At 38.8% G+C, this 27116-nt stretch overlaps 1 protein-coding gene across 1 annotated transcript; it reads right to left on the bottom strand.

The window, feature by feature from the left end:
- Positions 1-147: 147 nt before the first annotated feature.
- LOC134844628 (MMS19 nucleotide excision repair protein homolog) lies at positions 148-23832 on the bottom strand. The gene is made up of 7 exons (XM_063861406.1): positions 23648-23832; positions 23172-23496; positions 22192-22491; positions 12592-13014; positions 11827-12477; positions 10758-11426; positions 148-974 (listed from the first exon to the last, which is right to left on the bottom strand). The coding sequence occupies exons 1-7, from the start codon at positions 23821-23823 to the stop codon at positions 498-500; spliced, it is 3021 nt and encodes a 1006-aa protein (XP_063717476.1). The 5' UTR covers positions 23824-23832; the 3' UTR covers positions 148-497.
- Between the last annotated feature and the right edge of the window lie 3284 nt (positions 23833-27116).

Below are 27116 nucleotides of genomic sequence, written 5' to 3'. Positions count from 1 at the left end.
TTTCAATTGAAATTTCAAGCAGATAAAATTATCAGCCGAAATGATAGAGAAAATTGAATTTTGCTTGTCTGGGCAAGGTTTCACAAGTGACTCAAAATTAATTTGATAATTTGACTCAAAGTTCCATCTTTTCGGCAATTTCGGCTAATATTTTTATCTGCTAGGAATGCCTGACCATGTAACTTGAATTTGATTGGCTAAAATTACCCTATCAAATTTGATCGCATAATTTCCAGCTTACGATGTAGAAAAATTGATTTTGGGCCGTTTAGTGCAAAAGACCCAATCAAGCTAACATAAAAGCTTGAAAAGCAGACAGCATTGGGACAAAGCCAACAGATCTAGTATGAGACTTATGCTTTAATTTAATTACTAAGAGAAACAAAAGGTTCTATCAACGAACATTGTTTCTTTTAGTAAACAATTATGGTATCAGAAAATTATTAAATCAATATTAAATATTTTTCCGGAAACTAAATTTCGAGTTAAAATTAAAATTACAATCCAAAATTATCCCAGGCCGTTTTACACGTGACTGCTTCACGTCTCACTACGCGCTTCCTGTCATCTAAACAAGCATCTACAGTTCGTTTAGTTTTTCGTTTAACATCACTTTTTAGCCAGTCTTTGCAACTCCCTTGTTCTTTTCCAACTTTAGCTAGACACTTCAAACTTTTCACGCGCACTGACACGTCATTTCCTTCTTTGGAAAGACTCAGTAACTCGGCATGAATTCCTTGGACAACGTCTTCGTTGTCAAATTGCATCGAAGAGCTCAGCAAACTCAGTGCACATATAATCACATCATTATAGGTTTTATCCGTTGAATCGTGAGCTCGTTTTAGTTTGATAGCGGATAAGATGATTTGCATGAGGCTGTGTTGTTTGTTTCGGTTCGCCGATGATGTAACCGTTGCCATGATAGTATCCGGAAGACATTGAAGAAACGACATTAGACATAGAATCCAGTTACCCTAAACAGATTTCACCAAATTTCGTGACTCACATAGTTTTTTTGTTGATATGTTAATAGATAGACAAAATGGATCTTGTTAACTATTTCCCCCCACCCTATGGTACCTTGTAACGAAACGAATCTCTCCCTCTATAAAGAAGGAATTTATCAAACCCCCCCTTCCACATTGCAATAGGGGGGAAATTGTTAACAAGATCCGACAAAATTAACGCAACTTGAGAAAACTAGTCTAATGGTTAGTTTTTATTTCGCTGAAAAATCTGAAAAATACATTAGGCTCTAAAAAAATAACCACGACCTATATAAGAACCTTTACTACGTTCATCGACTCGCGCCTGGCGCTTCACTCGAACCCACGGTTCTTCAAAGTAGATTTGTGAACGTGAATTGCTTCCTAAAATATATAAGATAAAACAATGCGACCATAAAAATGGACTGGTGGCATGCAACAGCGTTTTCTGTTGCACGAATCGAACGCTTTAAAAAAAATTCAGATTTTAGCAATCGTTAAACATCCAAAGGTTTCAGAATTTTCACATCTGCGTATTAAAAGTTTTCAAGTTTTTTTTTTATCTTATCTTTTTTGAAAATTATTTCAAAGAGAAAAAGTCATACCTCGGAAATTATACTACTATGAGAGGTCATATAAGGAGAACAGGTTTTCAACCCGTGAAAGTACCCTGGCAGCACCCCTCCACATGATTGCGAAATTTTTCAATTGTTTTTTTTTAAGTTTTTGAATACTTTGAAAATCCTCGCTAACTGAAAATCAAATTTGGAGGCCCTAAAAAATTTGAGCCCTCAGAGTTTTTTGGAGAGATCCGCTCCCAACCACAGGGTTTCTAACTTCAATTTTTGTGAAGTCAGAATTTCCAAATTTTGTGTTGCAAAAAAAGGAGAAAACAACAGACCATAGGGCTGAGGCATTTACGCTCAACAGACCTTTGATGAAAAATGTAGATAGCACTGGTGATGAATTTTCAAAAGGTTGACTTCAGTAAAAGTTTATTTATTAGCATTTTACCATGTTAACATTTTTCCAAACAGAGGCGAAGCTAGGCTTCGCACCTTTGCGATACAAAACAAGAAAGCCGCTAAGTCGGAAAAAAAATCAAAAATTTAAAATATCTAGATCTATCAAAATGAATCAAGCTACTTTAAAAAAAAACCAACAACTTGCGTAGTCAGTAAAAGGTGAAATTAGCAGCGGAAGAAAATTTATCAAGCGGTAACAAACCCGAAAAAATCTTAGCAGAAGTCCTTTAAGCCGAAATAAAAAATCAACGAGACTTAAGACTTATCAAAACTTAACATACAAAAAGTTAACAAGTAACCCTAGCCCCCTCAAAACAAACAAAATTGCTCGAAATTTAAATTGCTCGTCAAATGAAACAATATGAGGCGACTAAGCCGATAAAATATAGGCCGAAACCAGTTAGGACCAAAAATAAAGGAAAAGAAAACGAAAAAGCTAAAAAAAAACAAATCAAAAAATTTTAAGACTTCAGAAAAACTATAAAGTCCTCCTCAGCTTTAAAACACAAATGCACACAATTTTTTTTGGTGGTCGACAAACGAAATATGAGGCTATTAAGCCGATATCAAATAGGCCAAAACTAAATAGGCCGAAAAAAGGCTACAATTTTAGCAATTTGTGCGATCCTGAGGCGAGCATAAGAAATACGTTTCACTTGAAAACACTCAACATTAGGTCACTAAGCCGATAAAAAATAAGCCGAAAATAGTTTGGTCAGAAAATAAATTAAGCCAAACAATAACAAAGAAAACATAAGTTGAAAAAAAAAATAACAAACAGCAGAAGTAAATCAAAACACTAAGAACAACTAAAATGTAATTGTCCATGGCAAAAAGAAACAATTTTACGATGTGGAGAATAAGCCGACAAAGCATAAGCAGACACATAATAAGTCTTCATTTTTGTTTTGAACGGAATATTTCTCGCTTGAAAAAAAACAGGTCCTGGTCAGATTCGAATCAGGAAATTTGCCGTACCAGGCGAATTCGTTGCCTCCAGGCTAAGTGGGTCGGGACCACTAAGAATTTGAATTAATAATGAAACAAGGTACCACCAGCTATGAATTCAGAAGTACACTAGAGAACAAATGTTTACGGGAAAAAAGTCTAGTACCCGATTGCAATACCCTTGCTTATCGCATGGGTAAACATCATGTATCAAGTAAAACTCCAATCAATTTAATGAATAGATAGATAGATGGATATATAAATAGTTAGACAGCTAGATAGATAGAAGCATAGTTAGACAGAGATAGATACATAAATAGATAGGTAGTGTGGTACAGTAGCTGCAGCCACGCTACAGTAACCTTGAGAGGTGCATATGTCTATCTATATAACTATATTGTTACTATTGTTTCAAGGTCATATTATTCTGAACTTGAATGTAACATGACTGAATTCAGTTCTTCCGTACGCAGTTACGGAACTCAGTCAGAACAGCATTTAGACTGTGTAGAAAAGAAAACAGATTTCATAATAATTTAACTTCTGAAATCTACACTTTGTCTTCACTCATTTACTTTGGTCTTAAGCGATATCACATGGCGCAGCCAGCAGGATTCGTGTCCTAAGACAATAGAACCGACATGGGTATTCCTGTTTTTTGGACTTCAGCAAATTCGGATTCACCATGGAATTTTAAAATTTGGTTTGACCAATTTCTGTTAGCCATGACGGTGAAAGAAAATGTGAACCCAGAAGTGCTGTTAGAAGACCCGAAAGCCATCATAGAAGAACCAATTCCTCGACCAAAAACACCAAGAAAGAATGAGTACGCGCAAGCATTAGCGGAAAGAGAAATAAGGGATAAACTAATGAGAGACAGAGTCGTGTTAGAAAATGAAGAGAAAAAGGAGAGAGAACCAAAGGTGCGGCACAACGTGTTCTACAATGAAGTCCAAAAGCGAATCGCTTCGAGACTATTCGTAGCACTAGGGACAGAAGGGAAGAAACGGTTTGTTCCGAAAAATCCTTATACAGAAGCTTGAGTTCCGGGAAATTGTGACTTAAGCTAAAACATCATTTGAAGAAACGGAAAGTATAACAAATGAGAGGTACAAATTGTTCACGAGAACACAGGAAGCAGGAGAGTCGTTGGAATCTTTCCACACTGCTCTGACTGCACAAGCAGCGAAAGCAGAGCTAGGCATATTAGAAGACGAACTTGCTAGGGATTTATTTATCTCGAAAATGAATATCACAGTATTACAAGATACGTTGACATTTGAGACGTTTAGGCCGGACGAGGTCCTGAAGCGAGCGCTAGAGTTCGAACAAAGCAAACAGACGACGCAAGCATTCCAAAAATCGTATGCCAATACTGCAAGTGCAGGAAATTTCATAGGATCGCAAGTGAAAATAAAACAGGAACCTACTATGGAAGTTGGCAACAGGGGAAAAACAGCAGGCGACCAAACCGAGAATCGTATAAACGGAAAACAATCGATGTCAGAAGCAATACGAGGCCACGATCAGAACTGAAATTGTGTACAAGATGTGGAAAAACATTCGGGGATTCAGGGAAAAACATTTGAAGAATTGTTCCAGCTATGGGAAAACATGCAAAAACTGTAATAAGCCAAACCAATTCGCTAGAATGTGCCGATCACAACAAACAAACGAAGTGACGGAAGAAGCATCCAGTTCAGATGAAGATTGTAACCTCATTCGATGTTTCGATTCCTGTGATGATTTTGAGATCATGTCAACCGAAATGGACGATATGTCCGTGAAGCAAATAGAAGATTATATTGCGAATCGACTGGAAAAGAAAATAGATCGAAATACAGGGTGCAAAGAATCTCAAAATGTAAAGAAAAGTGACATAAGGAGAAACCCTCATACGGAACAAATAAAAGCACAAAGCTTTAGTCAGAATTGATAACCAGATTATCAATATGACTCTAGATACGGGAAGTCCAGTGTAGTTTCTCAACTGGGCAACAACTAAGCAAATCTTGGAGGTATCCCCAGAAACAAACTTCATTCCCGCGGAAAGACTAAACTTATCAGCGCAGTTTGTTGATTATGATAAACAACCAATTTTGATTTTGGGAGCACTTAAAGCGGACATCAGGTCAGCTGGATGGGAGGTGAAAGGAGCAGCATTCTTGGTCACCGAACGCCGCACAAGATGCATTTTGGGGTTAGATCTTCAGGGCAGCGTAGGAATACACAACTCAAAAGAAGGCACCCACAGAAAAGTCGAGGTTTGACGTGCTACTGTGCGAGCAGTCACAAGGTTGTAAACAACAATTTTATGAAAAATTTCCGAAGCTTTTTAATCGTCAAGGTAAATCAAAAAATCAATGAGTACAAAATTTAAATACCCATTATGTCCGATACAAAAGGTCGAAGAATCCCTATTCATATTCAGGACAAAGTCCAATCGGAAATAACAAAATTGTTGTCAGAAGGACATATAAAGAAACTGGATAAAAGCACTAGTGATTATTTTATTGCCCCTATAGTCATTAGTGTCAAAAAAAGATGAATCAATCAAATTGGCTTCGGACGCTAAACCTATTATTAGACAGTTGTACAAAAACAAATACCAAACTACGATGAACTCCTAGACGGAGTAAGCCAAATTGTTACTGCAAACACAGTTGGTACATTGTATTTCACGGTCTCAGATCTTAAATATGCATATAGTCAACTTAAGCTGCCTGCGGAAACAACGAAACACTGCAATTTCAACATCGTGGGGGGAAAAGCAACGGTAACGTATAAATTCCTTACAGGGTTCTATGGACTGGCGGATATGCCAGCTGAGTTCCCGAAAGCCATGGATCGAACGCTGAACCATGCTTAGAACGCATTTTGTTTTTAGACGATATCTTGATCGTCTCCAAAGGGGACAAAAAAAACATTAAAAACTAGTATTGGAAGTCTTGGAAAAACTAGAAAAAGAAAAATTAGTGTTAAAACTATCCAAATGCGAATTTTTTCAAACCGAGATCAACTGGCTCGGACATAAACTATCGCCAAGTGGTATTGTTCCTAACGTAACGAAAACTGAAGAGATACTTAATTTGAAACCACCTAAATCACTGAAACAACTACGGTCCTTTATGGGCAATATTAATCACCTTTCAAAATTAATTCCGCACGCAGCAAGTTTAACGGATAAACTTCGACCATTATTACGCGACGAAAACGAAAAATAGAAACTGAAAAATATCAGAATGCCAGTGAAAAATTTTTTATGGAGGTAACAACATTCACTTGTCTTTGAAGAAATCAAAAAAACGGTGGCGAATAATGCTCAAATAAATAATTATAACCCCTCGAGAGATACACGTGTTAAATGTGATGCGAGCAACAGTGGCCTTGGAGCAACGCTCGAACAGAAAAACGGGGAAGGGGAATGGATGCCCATCGCATTTGCATCACGGTACTTGAATGCCCAAGGGAAAAACTTTTTGACAAACGAACTTGAACAGCTAGCAGTAGTATGGGCAGTTGATTGATTTAAACATTATCTCTTGGGCAGGGAGTTTATAATAGCTACGGACCACAAAGCACACACATCCGCTGTGGGTGAGAATCGTTCGAATAAAACGTATCAATCTAGACTCACTAGGTGGGTCGACAGATTATTACCATATCAGTTCAGGATAGCACATATACCTGGGAAGGATATGTGAATAGTTGATTACCTATCAAGAGACAAAAGGGGAACCGTGGCCAGAGTGTAAACTAGACGAAAAGTTCGTAGTAACATCAATTGAAAATTTTCATAAGGCTCTCTACTGCTTGAACAGCCGACTAAATGATACTAACGAGCTTAACGGAACGAAGAGATTCTAGAACATTCGGGTAGGAACACTGGTTGTAGCAATACAAAAAACACGTCATCTCACGGTTGCTATAGCAACCAAATAGGTTCAAAACGAACAGGTCTCGACCGGAACGAAAACGTTCAAACCTCACGATTTTCAAAATTGAAATCAAACAAATTATGCAATTTATCCATTCAAAGCAGTTGGTCAAGAGAATCTCGAAAAATTCAGAAAAAAGAAACAGAGAAATGGACAAGGACAAAGATAAGTCAGAGAAAGACAAAGCAAAGAAGATGGTGAGGATCAGTGATAACAAACACACCAGTGACCATAATCAGGTGACGGAAGAAGTCGTGGAAACGACTTTCCAAAGAACCCGGTTGATTAAACGGGGAGCGGAGACGAACAGAGGCAGATTCGGATAGCTCGGACTCGGATATCCCACACGTTGTGTGGAAAACAATGGGAAAACCCATAAAAAGTCAAGCGGAGACTGGATCTTCTATATCAGGGGTTGCTGTTGAAGACATTGGAGCTTTTTCATCGGTGGTTGCGATTAAGGAGACTGGAACCTCTTCATCAGCGGTGGCGAAGAAATAATACCAAAGTTAGTTTCGTTCTGTGATCTTATCGGCAAGGAGAGATCTGACAGACCGGAAAACAAGCTCGAATTTGAGGCCCACTCGGAAATGGTCAGCTTAAGCGCGGAAGAAAACTGCAGCTACAGGACTGATGGAGGAACATCGTTGAGGTTGATCTCACGGCAGATAGCGCGGAAGACAGTCAAGAAGTTAGTGTGGTGTCACGACGTATCAGCCATAACTCACGGAAAGAGGATCTCCGGGCAGCCAAGAACGATATACCAGGAGGGCTCGACTATCTGTCACGAGTATTTGACAGAAATTTATTGGCGGAACTTATCACGGAGGATACTTGGATTGACCGACTTCGTATAGTTATTGAGAGGAACGACCGCCACAGCTTTGATTTCATGGATCCGTACACCAATCCGCTGTGGCATCAGTTAAGTGTAATGGACTACTGTATCCTGATTGACAATCGGCTGATGGTACCATGTCAGTTGCGCCCAGCGGTCCTAAAAAGATTTCATTGCGGTCATCCCGGTCAAGAGGCGATGTTAAATGTGACCCATTAATTGTGGTGGCCGCACATGCACAAAGATATAGTCAACCTGGCTGAGGAATGTAGAAGCTGCACCCGCTATGGTAAGAATGCTAAATATATCATTCGTAAAAATGCTACCAAACCGCTACCACTGCTAACGCAGCCGGGTCAGGAACTACAATTACATTATGCGGGACCTTTGGGAGATCATAAAGGGAAGAAAATATATTTGCTGGTAGCAATAGACCAGTATTCAACATTTCCGACGATGAAAATTACTAAATCAACTGGGGGAAACCATCAATTAAGTTCCTACGTACTTACATTGACACAAATGGAATACCGGAATCTATAAGAACTGACCAACTTTCCGGGTTCAATGGTAAAGCAATGAAAAAACTCTGTACAGATAACAGCATAGAGCAAAAATTTTGTCCGGTAGGAGACCACCGAGGATGTGGGTTGGTCGAACGAACTATTCAAACCATCGAGAAGACTGGGAATAATGCTTTTGGATGAAAATGTCGCGTCAACAAAGCTTTGTCTAAGAACAATAATACGAGATCTTAGATGGACTAAACAAAAAACTATACAGCGCTCTCCGTTCGAAGCTCACTTTGGACATCTTCTCAAAACGGAATTTAAAATATTAAGGTATAAATTTTTGGTTAACTCTGACCGTTTAGATAAAGAGCACCTGGAGAGATCGGCACTCACGGCTTCTCAATTGAAAAAGCGAATCGATCAATTGCGAGAAAATGTGAAGATCGTGCCTAAAGGAGCAAACAGTCGAGACTTTAGCCCACTGTTTGGGCAGCAAATCGAGTCCTCAAAAGACAGATCGGGCCAAGGCATTGCAGATTCTTCTTGAAGCTAATGCACGTTGGAACGCCACCCGCAGAGATGCATCGGCCAGTGATATTCGACGGATCGTGGACGAGACGAGTGCAATTAATCCGGAATTGCGAAATGAGCTTTTGTACTCGTGGGAGCGGGGCTTCGTAGAAGACAAGCCAGTAGAGAATCCCAGTACTTTGTCACCGATTTTGCTTAGAAAAGACGAGAACTGAAAGAGTGAAAAAGCTCTCACCTATCCGTTGAAGGGGAGAGTAACGTCTGAGACGCCGTCTACTGTCAAAACAGCAGCGGGGGCAATTTATCGCAAAAGTGATATTGCCCAATCGAAAACTAAAGTAACCCCATCGGAAAAACAGATTAACTCGAGAAATGCAAAGAATACTAAAAGCGATGTGCCTAAACACAACCAACAAAAGAAAAACAACAGTCCACAACGGGAAGATTCTGACGACGAGCAGTTACAGCAACCAAAATCGGAAAGGGATATGGCTAGGAAATGTTTTCAAGATAGTCCATCGAGAGTCACTTCTACAGACACCGAGACAGGGGGAGGACTAAGCCTCGCGGTGAAAAGGCCAAGCCTAATAATGCCGGTCCGATTTTGAGGGTGCCGAAACATCAGGACGACAGTAGCCCTGTGAAAAAAGATAGAAAGCCTACAGTCCAGGAAGCACGTCGGTCAAAAGCTGTTTCAGCAGTCGTAAACAGCAAAGACAACACCCAAAACACCGCATCAATTCCAGGTTCATCGGAATCAACCAACTCAAAATCGTCCACCCCGATCAAATAACCGGAAACATTGAAAGAGATTAGCCGCCAGACAACCCCAGAGGCAATCCTGGAAGCCTTTCAGAATCAAGATATGACAAAAGACGAGTGGGAGATGGCGGACCAGGGACTGAAACGCGGGGTGCAGAAAACGGCGGAAGATATCCTCACATCTCGGTAGAGTGAAGAGACAGCGTTGGAAAGCCAGCTAGATACAACGCCAGGTTTCTCAGACAAATCGAATAAAGACGAACATGATACTGCAATCCCGATTAGACGAAGTGGCCGCCAAATGAAGAACCAGGGTCCCAGAAGGTACGGCGATCCCATTAAACATTCAGTGCAATTAATCTGTTTGGAGGCCGATATAAAGGATCTAAATAAAGCAGCTCTGGAGGTGTACCGCCCCAAGCTCGCGATATTTGAAACCCACACGAACAAACCTACAGAAACAAAGATGGGTCTTTTCGAACGACATAATTTCCGAAGGAAGTTCGGATATGCATCATTGGATATGAGGCGATCATGGAATGCGCCATGGCGACTTCCACTGCGGTTTGAGTCGACGGAGGAAGAAGAGGAGGGAAAATAATAGTCAAGAAAGAATTAAAACTGGAAAAAAGGAGAAGAGCCAAGGGACTCAATTTGTTCGAAACACATTAAACCGAGCTTCAAAACTCATATTGTATTATTTAAAATTTTATTGTAATGATATAAAATTTATTTGTCCTCCGGGAGTGTGGTACAGTAGCTGCAGCTGCAGCCACGCTACAGTAACCTTGAGAGGTGCATATGTCTATCTATATGAATATATTGTTACTATTGTTTCAAGGTTATATTATTCTGACCTTAAATGTAACATGACTGAATTCAGTTCTCCAGTACGCAGTTACTGAACTCAGTCAGAACAGCACTTAGACTATGTAGAAAAAAACAAAGATTTCATATTAATTTGACGTCTGAAATCTACACTTTGTCTTCACTTAGTTACTTTGGTCCTAAGCGATATCACAGATAGATAGATAGATAGATAGCTAGATTGGATAGATGAATAGAAAGATATATTTTTTCCCGTGCACACTTTTAATGAAAAAGGAATGAAATATGTTTTTCAGCAAAAAATCATGCTAGCTTTATTTAACCCTTGACGCATTCGAAATTATACTGAGAAATAAGGAAACTAAGATGACAAAAAACCATTCAATCACCTGTGCAGGGTCATCGTCGTGTGAGACCCGGGTTTTCAAATCCAAAATTTGGGGCACCAATTCATAGGCCAGTTGTTGCACAAACATCGGCCTAGTTTTCAATTTCAGTTTGACAGCTCTTTCTTCATCAAAACCATTAACGAGCATCGAAGAATTAGTTGCTAAATAGTTTCCCATACCATCATCCAAAGATCCCAAATATTTCTCAAGAAGCGCTTTTGTAATTGGTCGCTTCAAATATCCACGTCGAATCAGTGCATGACACGTCATCAACAATTGGCAACATTTAGCTTGGTCGTTTAAGATGAAGTCTTCTCGGCCAATCATATCAAGGTAGCTCATATATTGTGTTAGATCTTCACATCGGTTGATCAGAACAGGCAAAAGAGATGAAAACTTATCGTGATTACTCAGAATAAAAGGGATACAATTCTGCTTTGCTAATGATTTCTCCGTTGCGCTTAGACAATAGGCGCAAAAAATAGTATCATTGAAGCAGTCACTTTTTTCGGAGAGAACTTTCTCGGAAATTTCTTGAAACTCTTGGTCAAAATCGTTAATTTCGAGCTTCTGTGTTAACACCAGCAGCAAATCAGAAAGAAACTGCGACCTAGTTTCCAGTTTAGGTGATTCTTCTTGAATACAGCTTTTGAAATTCGTCAGAATTTTCTAAAACAAGGAGAATAATTTATTGCATCTCTAATTGAGAAACTTGCGCGAATATGACTAATACGAGGTTTTATTTTTCAGAAAAAAAGAATTTAGATTAACAACCATTTATTCAAGAGGAAAATGACGCGAATACAAACTATTCACCTCATTCCGAAAAAATGTTTTTTTGTACGCATAAATTTTTGGTTGATACTCGCTTGGAACTACTGTCCCAATCAACGAACACGACTCATGGTAGTCGAGAGCATCTACCATTTCAAGCCCATTACATTTGCGGGGCAACAATTCTTAAGGCTGAAGCAAAACTAGCCAAGAACAACAGCGGTTAAAGATCAGCTCGTATATTCTTCCTGACCCTCGTGGATAAACGTATTCAGTATCTTTCTTAAATACATACCTTGGCAATGCGGTTAACAAACACTAGTTCACCGTGTTGAAAGAATGAAAAGACCTCCTGTTCCGTCCTTGCCCTAACTTCTTTGCAAATGGCTCTTTCACTATCTCGCGTAAAAGAGACGCGCTGCAAACAGTCCAGATGCAAATCCAATGCCATTCCATATGATGCAACAAACTCACACGGACATTGCATCAATATCAGGTAAAATTGTAAATCGATTAGAGATCTACTTTTGTCGCCCGATTCCAAAAGATTCTGTTTCTGATGCACCAACTGCTGAAAAGCTAGATTCAAAGTCTCGTTACTGCAATTCTTCAACATAGCTTTAAATAAGTTCAAATAAAGATCAAGAAAGTTCATTTGAGATTTCGCTTCATTTGACATCAGTTTCCAATAAGCAGAAGTCATGACAGTCCAACAAACAAGGAGAAACCCGTCAGCTTTAGATATCAAGTCAAATTTCACCAAATGCGTCAACCCTGTCAGACAATCTTTGACTCGGTCTTCCGAGGTTAATTTTTCGCTCGCTGATTGAAAGATTTCCATCAGAAGAAACAGTAGACGGTTCAGTTTTTCCTCAGTTTCTGATGGAAATTTGATTTGGGGGTATTTGGAAAGAGCTTCTAGAAGATTGTTGATAGAAGGAAGACACTACAACAAATCAATAAAATTCTCATCAATTGTGTTTTTACCAGAATTTTATCATTAAACTTTTCTGTAAATAACAAAAACACATTGAAGTCAAATAATTCAGATTGAGCAGACCTTGCTTAATTGATGAGTTGACTCCACTGCCGTTTTCACGATACTTCCCAAAACTTCTTCGAAGAAAAAGCCAAAGTCAGCATCTGAAGTCGCAACATGAGGCACGCATTGTACAAAAAGACACAATGTCAATTTGTGCGTCTTCGTTCCGACTCCGGCAAAATGTCTGGTTGTATCTTTGAGAATGACTTTCATGACATCAATCTGCACGTCCGATTTGACAGTTTTGTCAAAAATCACTTCCAAAAAGCTAGCAAAGTATTCATAACACTCTTTGAGCACAAGTTCGTTTCCGCTAGTGGTCAGTTCTGAAAACATGCCAAACCACAGCTGCTGGGAATACTCAATAAATTTCATTTCGTCTTGACTCAGCAAATACTTTTTCGTGCATTTTTTGAGGGCTTCAAATGTATCTACTTTGCACTGAAACACAAAGCGCCCTGCTTTCATAAAAGACAGAAATGATTTACCGAGAGGCGAAGTTGCACTTCGCATACACAAGCAAAAATATGACAGTTAACGCTACTGGGAAAACTGAATGAGTAAAACTTTGAGTCTACAAAATTTCTTAAGTGACGCACGCTAATTATGAGTCTACATAATTGCTAAGTGACGCCGCAAGCCAATTATGGCGCATTGGCAGTAACAGTCAATTTCAAAAAAAAATGCCAACTAACATGCCTCAATTTATAGAGCGGTCGCATTTTAACTAGTATACGAAAAAGTTCATTAAAACCATCCGACCCTGCCTAGGTTCGAACCCTCCTATTTTGCTGCTGGTCTCCTTCCCTACCTCTACGCTACAGATCCATGATACCTTGAAGCTAAAGTGCTATTTGTAATATAAAAGTCTGTGTTAATATCCTCAGCATTGGCTGTATGTAATAGCTGGTTATTGATAAAAAATGAACGATTTTGTCGCTACAATATTTGCGTCGCAACAACATTTGCGACTTAGATTGCAAAAAAAAGAGCGTTCACACTTTTGTGTAATACAGACAACCGAATGGAAAAAAGAGAGCTTTGCTAGTGTAATAAAGACAACAGTTATAATAAAAACGGACCAAGATAACTTCAGAAATTAACATCCCACAACCACAGCTGACGCAATATTTCAAATAATCCTTAAAAATTTGACATAATTTTAACACAAAGGCCAACCAAAACAATTTTAACACAAAGGCGAAGCGGAGCGTCGCATCCCTTGCGATACAACAAAAGCGTACCATTGCAAACTACTAAATGGTCAGCAAGATGGAAAAAAATTGTGAAAAAAACTTCAAGTGAGAAAACTTGAAATTCAATCACAGAAAAACATACAAGAACCACAAACACCAGCTTTAAGCAAACTTTTCGTATTTTCCGAGCGTCCACTAAGCCAACAAACCCTCGTTAGACGCCAATCGATCCGAAAACAAAAATGCCAAAGGAAATAGTAAAAAAAATCATTATTTTTTTTTTGGAAATACGCAAAATTCAATCTCAGAAAAACAAACGAGAATTACAACAACTAGCATTACGCAAGGTTTAAACATTATTTGCGCGTCCACTACGCCACAACACACGGTTAGACGCCAATTGATCTGAAAACAAAAATACCAAAGAGAATGATTTTCACAAAAAAAATCAACATTTTTTTTTGGATAATACAAAAAATTCAATCTCAGAAAAACAGAAAAGAACCAAAACAACTAACACTAAGCAATTCTGAGCGACCACTGAGCCACATCACTAATTTAGACGCCAACTGATCCGAAAATGAAAACAAAAATACCAAAGGAAATGGTTTTCACAAAAAAAATCAACATTTTATAGAAATACGAAAAATTCAATCTCAGAAAACCAAACGAGAAAAACAACAATTAGCATTAAGCAAGTTTTTACTAATTTTCGAGCGTCTACTAAGCCACAACACGTGGTTAAAAACCGATCGATCCGAAAAGAAAAATACGAAAGAAAATGGTTGTCATATAAAAATTCAACATTTTTTTTGGAAATAACAAAAAATTAATCTCAGAAAAACAGACGAAAAACAAAACAACTAGCATAAAGGAATGTTAAAACATTTCTTGAGCGTCCACTAAGGCGCAACACCCGGTTACACACCGAACGATCCGAAAACGAGAAGCTACCAAAGGAACTGGTTTTCAAAAAAAAATCAACTTTTTTCGAAATACGAAAATCGTATCTCAGAAAAACAGACGAGAAACACAACCACTAGCAATAAGCGAGATTTTAGTTTTTTTCAAGCGTTCACTAAACAGACAAGCCTGGTTAGACACCAGTTAAACCGAAAGCAAAAAATGTCAAAGGAAATTATTAACAAATAAAAATTTTGAGCGATTAAAAAGTTTGCACTTTTAACTTTTATACTATCAACCAACCTGATTTAATAAAAACCTTTTTTTACCAACGCCAAATATATTCATTAAGCCGACAAAATAAAACAGAAAATCATTTAGGCCAAATAAAACTTCTATGCGAAAAAAACAAAAACAAAAAAAAAAAAAAATTATACCAGTCAGCCATTTTAATTTCTAAAAACTACAGGAATCAATTAACTACGAGGAAAACTGCTAACAGCGCAAAAAAACTGGAGTTGCAACTAAGCTGACAAATTAAAATCCGATTTATCAATTTTGGCGGAAAAAATTTGAATTTCACTGAAAAAAGATCCGGCCGGGACTCAAACCCCTGACATTAGGTTTCAAAGGCAACTGCATTACCTCTAGACCAAGTGCAATGGGGCCTGGAATTTGCTAAGGTTCGATAATAAAGCACCATCAATTCAATTACAAGTGTGTAAGAAAAGTTGTTCGCGGAAAAGAAAGTCTAGTCACCGATTACATGACACTTGCTTTCGGAAATGGCAAATGTAAGAATTACAAATTACATCAAAGATTCAAAAAACCTTTTCAATTACAATATTATATCATACAACACAAAAAAGTTTTAAAAAAGGAAACTAAGCCGACAACCCATAAGCAGACAACCCATCGGCCGATAATTGTTCGATATAAATATTTTAGGCTAAAAAAAAAACAGGTACTGATCGGATTCGAGCATAGTCCTTTAGCCGTTCACTAGTTTTCGTACCAGTAGTTAAATTTGAATTTTCAAGAAATTGAGAAATTTTGCTGCAGAATCGAATGTTGCACAAATGATTCATTGATTTTGTTAAATTAATTGTTAACCTGAAAAAAGTCTATATTCCGATTTGATAACGCTTGCTAACCGCAACCGCAAGGTTTAAAAATTTAGTCATGTCATAGTGATTAAATTAGTTCACTTATCGTTTAGTTTATGTTCATGATAACATCTGTCAATCAACCAACTCTACACCGGTGCTAGACTTAGTTGACAGGTACTAACCTTCGGAGCATTTGCCACTTTTCGTAATCTCCTATTTCAGTTGTCGCTTATGATCTTATTAGCAAACAGTTGTTACTTAACATTGGAATTTAAACAACCGAAATTATCTTTACAATATGGCGCAGCCAGCAAATCAAGGTGGGGGAAAAATCAATTAAGCATTAAGTCTTTTTGGCCACCAAAATGCGCGGAGACACCAATGCTGTGGGAATTCTGGCTAAATCGCTTCCAGTGGGGGATGGTAGCAAAACACTCATTGAATCCGAAAAATTTCTACTTTGCTGATAACCTTACGGCGGCACAAATCGCGGCCTTAGCACCACAGGTGGATGGGAAACCATGATTGGAGTCGGAACAGACGTTGATATCAAACTTATACTTGTGTCTCGGAGAAAAAGGACGAGACGAATTCCATAAAAGAAGGCCCCATTTGGATTTAACGACAACGAGATATCCAAGGGTGTTGGATGCGATAAGAAGAATTTAAGAAGGAGAGGAATGAGACGTACGATGTGTTCCAACTACTTTCTCGCAAACAACGTATCGGTGAATCTTTGGAGCAGTTCCACTCTATTCTTAGCGGGCTAGCAGCCCGGTGTTTGTTTGGAACGTCGGAGTCCAGGATACTCAGAGATGTATTTATTGTAAATATGACAAACAGGGAGGCCCAAAACGAGCTATGTCGCGAAACGAAAACACCGGAGAAGGCATACCGGATAGCGCTGTCCTACGAAAGGGGAGACAAATATGCGAAGACATGTGTCGACGTCCGGAGGCGCCGGTGGAACAAGCGCACCGATGGCAGGAGGATTTCAAACTAAAACAGAACCAGTGTGTGCAATTCGAGGGGGATATCGGAATAGCCGAGGGCGCGGAACAGCACAGAACTAAGGAAGTAGACAATTCTGAGGAGGGTGAAATACAGGCGAACGGAAAGGCTACAATTGCGATAAACCCGGTTTCACTAGGGACCATATGAACGAATGCGCCGCGAACGGAGCAACTTGTGATTTTTGCAAGAAAATAAGCCATTTTGAGCGAACGTGTCGAGCTAAAAGTAACAGCCGAGGGCGCCAATCAGTCGGGGTAATCCAAGGGCAGGACGATCATTACCAGTACGATCAGGAGGACATGGACGAAAACGTATCCCAACAAGACACTTCGGTGGAATGGGTTAACACCTCGCCTCCAAAACAACATCAATCTTAGGACTCGGACAGTTCGGGGGATTATTTAGTCATGTCTATTAAAACAAGAAACAAAACAGAATTGAGGGTTGCAGGTGCTAAACTGCCGATCGCAAGACATGGAAAGAGAACGAGTGTATGGATTGACAGCGGGTCGCCAATATCTATCTTTACAATTGGTGAGCTAAGGAGGACATTGGGCACCACCGGAGTACATCTAAGTGAATTAGCACCAGAGGATCAAGAATTCCGTGATTACAATAACAATCCGCTGAGCCTATTGAAGACTATGACCGTGCAATTGACTTCAAACGGGTGGAAGACGGTAGCAGCCATCGAAGTGATTGGAGGAAACCGCCCGTCAATAATTAGTCGGGATCTTATGGCTGAATTGCGGCTACAGCTGGTTCAAAGGGCACCAAGGGAGCCGGTGATGGAGATTCATGAAGAGCAAACCGAGGGAGAAAACAATCTGGATCAATGGCAGGACTACTTAAGTAAGCAGTTTACACAACTTTTTACACGTGTTGTCAAAAACCGACATTAAGGTCCAAGCAGAATTTTTTTAAAACTCTCGTACCGATCCAACAAAAGGGTAGGCGTGTACCAATAACGTTGCAAGAAAAAGTAGATCTGGAAATAGACAAGCTGTTGCAACAAGGGCATATAGAAAAACTTGTTGATTGTTCGGACCGATATTTCGTCTCTCCAATAGTGAGAACGGTAAAGAAAGATGGATCGGTGAAGCTAGCGCTAGAGGCCCCGGAATTAAACAAGCAAGTCCACAAAAATAAATATCAAATGCCGAATATCGAGGAACTAATGGACACGGTCGGCCAAACGATTACCGAAAAAAAGGTAGGTGATATTTATTTTTCTACGATGGATCTAACTTACGCATGCGGCCAAATACCACTCATTCCGGAAACTAGCGTTCAATGTAATTTTTCATTAGTTGGGGGAAGATCGCCGGGAACATATCGTTTTAAAACGGGGTTTTACGGCTTAAAAACTATGCCGGCGGAATTCCAAAGAGTGATGGATTCCATTTTGTCGGAATTTGCACAGGCACATTGACGATATTTTAATTACAACGAAAGGGTCAGAAATCGAACATATCTCGACGGTCGAAAAGATTCTGAAGAAATTATGTCGTTAAAACTGTCAAATTATAAATTTGCGCAACGTGAATGTGAATGGCTCGGACATAAGATCACGTCAGCAGGCAAAACCCCATTGGTTCGGAAAACTGCACCTATCGAAGCTTTTAAACCGCCGCGCACGTTGTCACCGCGCAAATGTTTTATGGGATCAATCCACAGCTTGCATAAGTATATGCCGGCGCTTGCAGAATCTTCGATGCCGATACGCCCTTTACTTAGTCGGAAAAATGAATACGTGTGGACACCGGAATGTCAGGCGTCATTTGATAACTTAAAAACACAGGTCGCAAACATCGTAGAGCTAAAACAATTCGATGTTCATAAAGACATCCGAATAGTTTGTGACGCAAGTCATAACGGATTAGGAGCCGTGCTCGAGCAACTCGGAACAGAGGGATGGCGACCGATCTCTTTTGCATCGCGATACCTGAATGACGCCAAAAAACGATACTCAACAAATGAACTAGAGATGATAGCAGTTATGGGAGGGCGGAATATTTTCGGAATTATGCGTTGGTGCGAACGTTTTTGATCGTTACAGATCATATGGCTCTTGTATCATTGTTAAACGGGAAAAACAAAACAATGTTCAGCCGCCTAACCAGATGGTTAGATAGATTATTTCCATTCGATTTCTCGGTGGAATACAAACCGGGGGCAAAAATTGGCCTAGCAGATTACCTATCTGGAAGCCCTAGCAGTCTTGCCAAGCCTGTTTCACAGTATGATAGCATGTTTACCGTCGCGAAAATTAATTCGATTAATCGCACCTTTGGATTAAAGAGTTCGTTGTCATCCGGAGGACCGAAAATAAATCAGCAATATGCCTCACCTAAGCAAGTTTCACCCAATAGAAATACAGCAAACTATGTCCCATTCCAACCGCGAGAGGACGAAGTAACATGTGTAAATGGCTCAGCCAATCGGAATCAACCACGTCAGGGAAGCCGACGGTTAGGCGGAAGAAATCTAAAAATAGTTGGAGCGATTACTAATTTAAAAGACAGAGGCGAACTCCTTATAAACAATTCAAATTTATCAAACATTCAAACAACATGGAAAAAGCATTTCGAAAAACAAAACGAGTTTTGGAACGACACCCGAGTATTGACACAAGCGAGAGCAAAAATGAAATAGAAGAATAAGACGGAAACCCAACACTGCAAGCGATTACGACGGCGACGACTGTGATTAAAACGAATACTGTACTATCTATTCCTTCGGCATTTTCAGGAGAAACTTTTCCAACGGTGAACCCGAAAAACTGTGTGATGTCAATAGTGCCAAAAAATTGTAAAATTGTACAGAAGAATACCACCCTTCCGGAATTATTTAACCTAAAATGTATCGAGTCACAACACGCATCGGACCCACAACTACAAGCTATTTACGAAATGGTGAAAGCAAAGGACCCGGATATACAACAAAAGGTGCACAACATGAATCGTTACTATTCACAATTTGTCAATGATTTTCACGTACGCGACAAAATGCTACGGATGGACGATAAATTAGTAATACCTAATATCCTACACAAAGCCATTAATAACAGACTGCACTACTATCATGATGGCAAATCAAATATGTTTGCGGCAGCCAAAGATGTCTGGTTCCCCTATATTCATAGGAACATTGCGGCGATGGCCGAAAATTGCAGAGTGCACCGCAGCTGGTAAGAATCCTAAAACTATGTGTAGTAAAGAAGATTTAGAAACCATTCCAGAATCAAAAGAACCAAATGAATCACTACAATTAGACTTTTGGGGGCCGATTAATTACTTAAAGGAATCTAGGATGTATGTCATAGTAGCCGAATGGTTTGCGGAAAGGCAATGGTTTGCGGAAATAATCGCTCGGATAAAATTTTGAAATTGCCTAGAACATAAACGATCACGGTGTACCAAGGAAAACTCATGTGGATCAAGGTACCAATTTTATGTCGCAAGAATTGAAAACATTTTGCAACAGCGAGGGAATCGAAATAATGCAATCTCCAGTCAACGATCACCGAGCTACAGGGTGTGTTAAACGAACAATTGGCAGTTTAAAAAACTCGATCTTAACTTATGCGCAGGAAGAAAAATGGAACCCTTAGAGAAAATGCGGGAAAGGGCCCTCGGAGCGTTACGATTCTCAAAAAACGCCACTCTATAGATAACTCCATTCGAAGCTCATCACGGTTGAGAGGCCAATACAGTTTTAAGAAATCTAACAAAAAAACCCTCCTTAAGAAACCTGAACTGGTCAAACGTAATTAAATCTAAACCTACTTGTTTAGACCAACGAGACCCAGCAACGGAGATATGGCCAGCCCAGCGGACACTAATTGGGGGGTCAGATCCGATTCGGAGAACGGAAATAGACGTAATCACCCTCTCCTCTTAAGTGATAGCAGAGCCTGAATCAGGACAACGAGCCATCAGCAAGGGTCACGGCAGATTCCATCGAGACTGCAGGGCCATTGGTGTCCGTCTTCCAGCAAACCGGAAATAAAAATACAAAAAGGTGTAGATTACTCAAACATCAAATTGTCGCGGAAAGCGAACACACGTTAAAAATGAGTAATGGTCATCTACTTAGGAAATCTGGACTTGCCATCAAGAAATCTCCCGCAATAGCAAGGAACGTCAGGAAACAAATTCCAAAACCTCCTACGCCACAGGGTTTGCGGAACAAACTGGCCGCCAATGTGCCAAGCACGAGGCCCCGAAGGGACGGCGATTCGAGCCGAATAACGAGACAGAATCGGACGAGGAGGACCACCAGCCACTGATAACGCGAAGAACGGCGTCAGGGAAACTACCGGTGGCGACAATGCCACCGGAAAATCGGGAGGATGCCCAAACAGAAATTCAACCACAAGGGGCACAATCGGAAGAAGAGGCTAGCGCGGCAAATGTTACGGAAAATAGTGATAAACAAGGCGGAACACGAGAAAAGAAGCAAGGACCGAAACGAGCGGGGAAAGAAGAAATTTCTAAAACGGAAAAAACGGACGACGCGATCGAAGAGGATGAGCCACCGATGGTGCAATCTACTAGTGCGCCTTCGGATAAAATCGGTGGACCTAAGGAAAAAGGAAAAAAAAACGTTTGGTATCATATTCGAGCCAAGATTCCATTAGCAGTATTCAATATACGACATCACGAGAAAGTGGAAGAAAACGCACTGCGGTTACTAAGATGGGGGAGTGATGATCGATCAGATATTACAAGGGGGAAACACAAAGTAATTGAAAACATTTTGAAAAGCCGACGAAGTCCAAGGAGAGGGCTGACTGGATCAGTCAAAATTCAAAAATTCAGTTATTAAACCTTCATGCCCGTTCATAAAACTAACATTTTGAGTACTTGATTTTCCATCATGGAGTCATTTTAATTTCAATTCATTTATCCTTTAACATGATGAGCCTTTAAACTTCCATTAAAACTTTCTGTGTCATTAACCATCATTCATTGTACTTGTACAATTTCATTTCATATCAAGGGGAATGTCATAGTGATTACATTAGTTCACTTATCGTTTAGTTTATGTTCATGATAACATCTGTCAATCGACCAACTCTACACCGATGCTAGACTTAGTTGACAGGTACTAACCTTCGGAGCATTTGTCACCTTTGGTAATCTCTTATTTCAGTTATCGCTTATGATCTTATTAGCAAACAGTTGTTACTTAACATTGGAATTTAAACTACCGAAATTATCTTTTCAACGGTCATCTAACTTTTTTAAATCTTAGAAAGTCAAACGCCATATTAGATCATTTCAACAAAACAGAAAACATGTGGCAATTCAAGCAAACTTTAAAATTTCTGCTCAAAACCTTTTCATTATTTTACGTTTCGCAAATTTTCAAATTTGCCTCAAAATACTTGCCAATATAACTTCAGCTGTCAGCTTATCCAGGAAGAAAGGAATAGCATGTTCTGCAAACAAATCAGTAGCCATAAAACAATTCATCAGAGCCGTCTTCAAATCTGACCTGGACACTCCGATTTCCTTGTCCAGTTTTTCCTCCTCTTCGTTTCTGAATTCGATCGGAAAGTAACAGGAAAATACTTCGAATAGCTCTTCGCTTAAAACGTACATATGGGATTGTAAGTGACGCCACGAGGCTAGTATTTGAATTAGGTGGAACGTATGAAGAAGGTTCCTTGGATCTTTCTCGCCATCAACCTAAACAATAGCGGAAATCTCATATTTCGGTAATGTACTTCGGAATATTCTAAACAAATTTAATCATAGCCTTTTGGTAAATTTCTTGACCAATTTCATTATGCTTAAATGTCATATTTTTACCGCCAACTAAAACCTCTAATAGAAAAAACGTAGCCAACAAAACAGACAAATTGAAAAGAGTCAAGGTACGCAATTAAACAGAAAAAAGTACCGACTTGTTTTTCGAAAAAATCACAACTTTCTAAACTAAGAGAAACAATAGATGCCCTAAAAACTCTTTGAATTTCTATAAAAAATTATGACTGGTACTTTTTCGATATAATTGACCCAATTTGAGAAAACTGGATCAATAAGTAAACTTTTTATTTCGGTGGAAAATCTGAAAATTAAATTCCAATTTCAAAACTAGAAGACGATCACGTTTTTCGTAACCTTTACACTTTTGCTGTTCGATAGCGGAGTTTGCCTTCATTTTAAAAAAGGAAATGAATTGAACTTGAAAAGAAATCAAAAGTCAAACGACAAAAAAGTTAATTTGAGCCTAAACAAATTTCAAGACTTCTCCGGAAAAAAAAATCATCGCAATCTTTATAAGAGTCTGAACTACGTTCATCGACTCTTAAACACTAGAAAAACTTGTAGAATAGAAAATGTCTTTGAAGCTAATAGTTTCTCACCATTCTAATAACTTGCAGAATAACATGCTCAGCACCTCCCAGCAACTTCAAGGCTTCTTCATGCTGACCTTTATACGACGACCAATCGTCGGATAATAACTTCAGTCCCAAAATGCATAATTTATACGACATTAAGCGAGTACTCTGTGTGAAGCTTTGCACATAAAGTTCATCCAAAGACGCTTTCAGAACCCGTATTACGTCTTTTAATGCCAACTGACTGTCAGAATTTGGAATCTTGTTTGCGAACAACTTCACACTGCAATCCAACACTGCTGGAATTACTTGGATTGAGTCAGATGCCAATTTCGCTGCAAGGAACTCGCTGAAAATAATTCATGATTTATTTATGAAGATGAAAACTTTTTTTGAACTTTTTTTTGTCAAAAGCTTTTTTCAGGTCTTCCCGTAGAGAAGTCAGGGACACATTTGAAATATTTGGATCTAAAATTTTCTCATCAATTTCTCATACATACCAAACAAAATGAGCTTCCTGTTCGCTGTAACTTGCTCCTCTCTCGACAATGTGTTCGCCTATTTCTTGCAGCGCCTCGCATCTCTCGTCTGCATCTTTCTCATTGGTCAACTTCTGTTGCAGAGATTCAATCAATGACAGCAATGAGACCTCTCGCATTGTGTTACAAGATATCATACTCAATATAAAACTCCACCGCAAGGAATCAACAACTGTTGATCAGACTTAGTTTAATTAAATTATTCAATATCATACAACCAGTTTATTAAATCGTTGAAATATTGAACTACGGAAAACTTAAGTTAGGAATAAATGATTTTATCAACACAGAGACGAAGCTGAAATTTGCTTCAGAAAACTTTGAGCTCCGTTTGAAAGTGACTAATCATTTTATAGAAGTAAGAGGAAAAACGAATAGAAAAATGTTCGACTAAAACAACATGGAAAACTCTGCAAAAGTCTTGGAACCAAAAGTAAAGGAACTCGTCATAACACAAATTGGAAATGAATAGACATAAATTGAAATAGCCTAATTGTTGTGATAAACTCATTAAACAGATCCGGATTTCAGAGATCCGGTTGAATGGTCCTGGCACTGGAACGACTTATCAGTTAATTAATTGAGCTCAAACTATTCAACAGTCCCGAATATCGAAGAAATCATATTTCTCTATTTACATTTACAGTAGGCCGCAATTCCTTGAAGCTTGTCAAGTTTTCTGGCAAACTCGGGTTGACTTCCAGTTGTTAAAAGAAAACTCGGTGTGCGAGATGCTCTAGTGATTTCCAATGGCACCTAAATTGCGAAAAAACACCAATACAGACGAGGACGACTTTTTGAAGTGACCATGATTTGCTGCTCAGATTCAGGCCCCGTCAAAACCAAGATAATTGTCCCGGTTGATTATGACATCGTGCGGAGGTTTACATGTGGTTCTTGTTCGTCTGGAAAAATTAATGAAGAGAAAAGCTACGCTGAAACGCTGAAGTGCTACTGGAAATTAACGAACGAGAATGATGCTAGAGCCACGCTTTTCAACGAAGTACAAAATGAACAGCGACTTCTTGACAAAAAGAAAACTAACTTAGTTGTAAAAGGGACGAAGCCATATGGCTGGAAAACAGACCGTGATCTTGTTAACAGTATCGCAGAAGCACTAGACATTGAAAAACCATCAAATCAAGCAATAGAGATTAAAATAATTGAACAAACAGGAAGACAATTACTACTCCTCAAATTCAAATCCTCATAATGTCTCAGTTCTTGCGGAAGACAGGCACTACGTGCAGCATCATTTTAAACTGAAGTTTACATCAATCCTGACCTAACACCGGCAGAGCAAGCATTATGAAGAATCAAAAATGGGAAAGTTATTGGAGCTCTAACAAATTGACTAGATCGTAAAGTTTCTTACGAACTCTCTGTTTGCCTGTTTAATTGTCAAAGCTTTCTTTTTCATTAAAGAGGCGCTTGAGTATTTTTCAATCACTTTTGTCGCAAGGTATTAGTCTCTTTTAGCCTAACTGAAATCTGGCTGATGCTTCTCTCACAGATACATCTCCCACATGGAGGGCATGGATGCCTTTTTATTAGCTGGCAGTGACACTTTAGTCGCCTTGATTGAAGTACACTTCACTGAAAAGTTTGATTTTGGCCTCTGCTTTTTGATTGGTTTTAGTAACGAGTTAATGGTTATAATTTTACTTTATCTTCCACTTCGTTTATTTTATTCCATCATCAGTTGTTGAAGCAAAAATTCATCATCTTGCTTTAAAAATACAGGCTTAGTTTGTTATTCACCTTGATTTTTGAAAACTTCAGTGGCTAGTGTTGGAGGATTTTAATATTCCGACTGTCAATAGGGAAGCTGTGATGTCAAGCCGCTCAGATGATCAACAAGTTGTAGATTTTTTAACTAATGAATGCGAGTTATCACAGATAGTCGCCACTCCTGCTCATAAATGTGGTAATGTTCTTGATCTGGCCTTATTTTCTAATATTGATCTTTGATATTACGGAATATTGTTTTTCATTAATTTAATTATCGTGATGCATATTTGATATATGATTGTCAAATTTAAGAGTTAGCCTAAATTTTTCGTGATCAAAGCAGTTAACCTCAAATTGAGTTGTGGTGTCAAAGTTTCTTTCGTTTATATCTGCATAACGCGAAAGGGTGACAGGATAATGATCAGATAAGGAGGTTTCAGTTTCAACGACACATGGATTGAAGTTTTTCGAAACGCAACTTATCAGTGTTGCTTGATCAAGCAATGAAAGCGTCGAAATCTTCCTTTTTATTATTGTTCTCTAACAGTACATGAGCTGAACAGGCTGGGAACAACGCGGCGTCGCAGAAGTGGTCCGATACAATTAGATGTTATTGAAGCCAATGTAAAAAGTTTCAAAAAGTAAATAAAGCAGTGCTTCAGAAAACCTTGAGCAGTACAAAAATGTTTCCCTCAGTTATATATTGCGATAAGAAGAATGCCAGCAATGATTTCGAAACACTCAAATTGTTCAACCAGTGATTACTGAATGATTACCCTGTGTGGTTCTTAGACCTGGTCTTAAATGGTGCTACGGGTCCAATCCTTTCATCTGTTTGCTGACTTTATCAAATTCATTGCCAATAAGCTACCAACTAATTGAACGAGATCATAGGTTTTTCTCTTCTATTCGACAAGGCAAAAATTGCTTAAACTTCAAAAACTTCTTTGACATTTAGCAACCTACTCGATCCTTACGAAATTTAGGTTGAAGCCTTGGAAATCTTTGAAAAATCTCACTTCAAAGAGTTTCTTCTACCGGATAGTGAATGTCGTCAATGACTTTGTTGATATGTCGAGTCACAATCTTATAGACACATCAGAATTGTCAAACAGGCAGATTCGGATCTTTCTTAACAGATTATGCTCGTCAAAATTTAACTTCTCCGTTTCTTATGTCGTCTTTAAATGCCGATGTTCTTTTTGTAGATATTGTTGCAACCATTTTGATTGTATTTTTGCTCATTTTAAGAAATTCTTACCCATTTCATGGGGTAACTTGAAGTCTATTATTACTACTACTACTACAGTTGGGGAAGTGCCAAGCAAACAAAAAGAACCATTGATTTTATTACTAGAAAACAATACGTTATACGTTCATATTTTTTCTCAAGCTTTTTTTCTTTTACTAGGCTGATAGATACCGAAACAATGAAGCCGACGAAAAAGGAATTAAGATTTTACTTAGTATCGATGAATCGTTTTGAAAAAGCCATATGCAACTGCGAGCTTAAAGAATTCAGGCAGACCAGTAGTTTCGAAGCGGTTACAAACCGATGAAATTTCAGGTAGACCGTTATTGAGAAAAAAATGACATTTCAACTTAACCCTTCCATACAAAAACAGGGATAGCCGGTTAATGTGCAAAACAACACAAAACATTCCGATCATAGTCTTCAATAATACAAATATATATATAT

This window comes from Symsagittifera roscoffensis, chromosome 4 (genome assembly GCF_963678635.1).
Source record: "Symsagittifera roscoffensis chromosome 4, txSymRosc1.1, whole genome shotgun sequence".
Taxonomy (NCBI): Eukaryota; Metazoa; Xenacoelomorpha; order Acoela; family Convolutidae; genus Symsagittifera; species Symsagittifera roscoffensis.
This window is presented reverse-complemented; position numbering and strand designations above follow the sequence as displayed.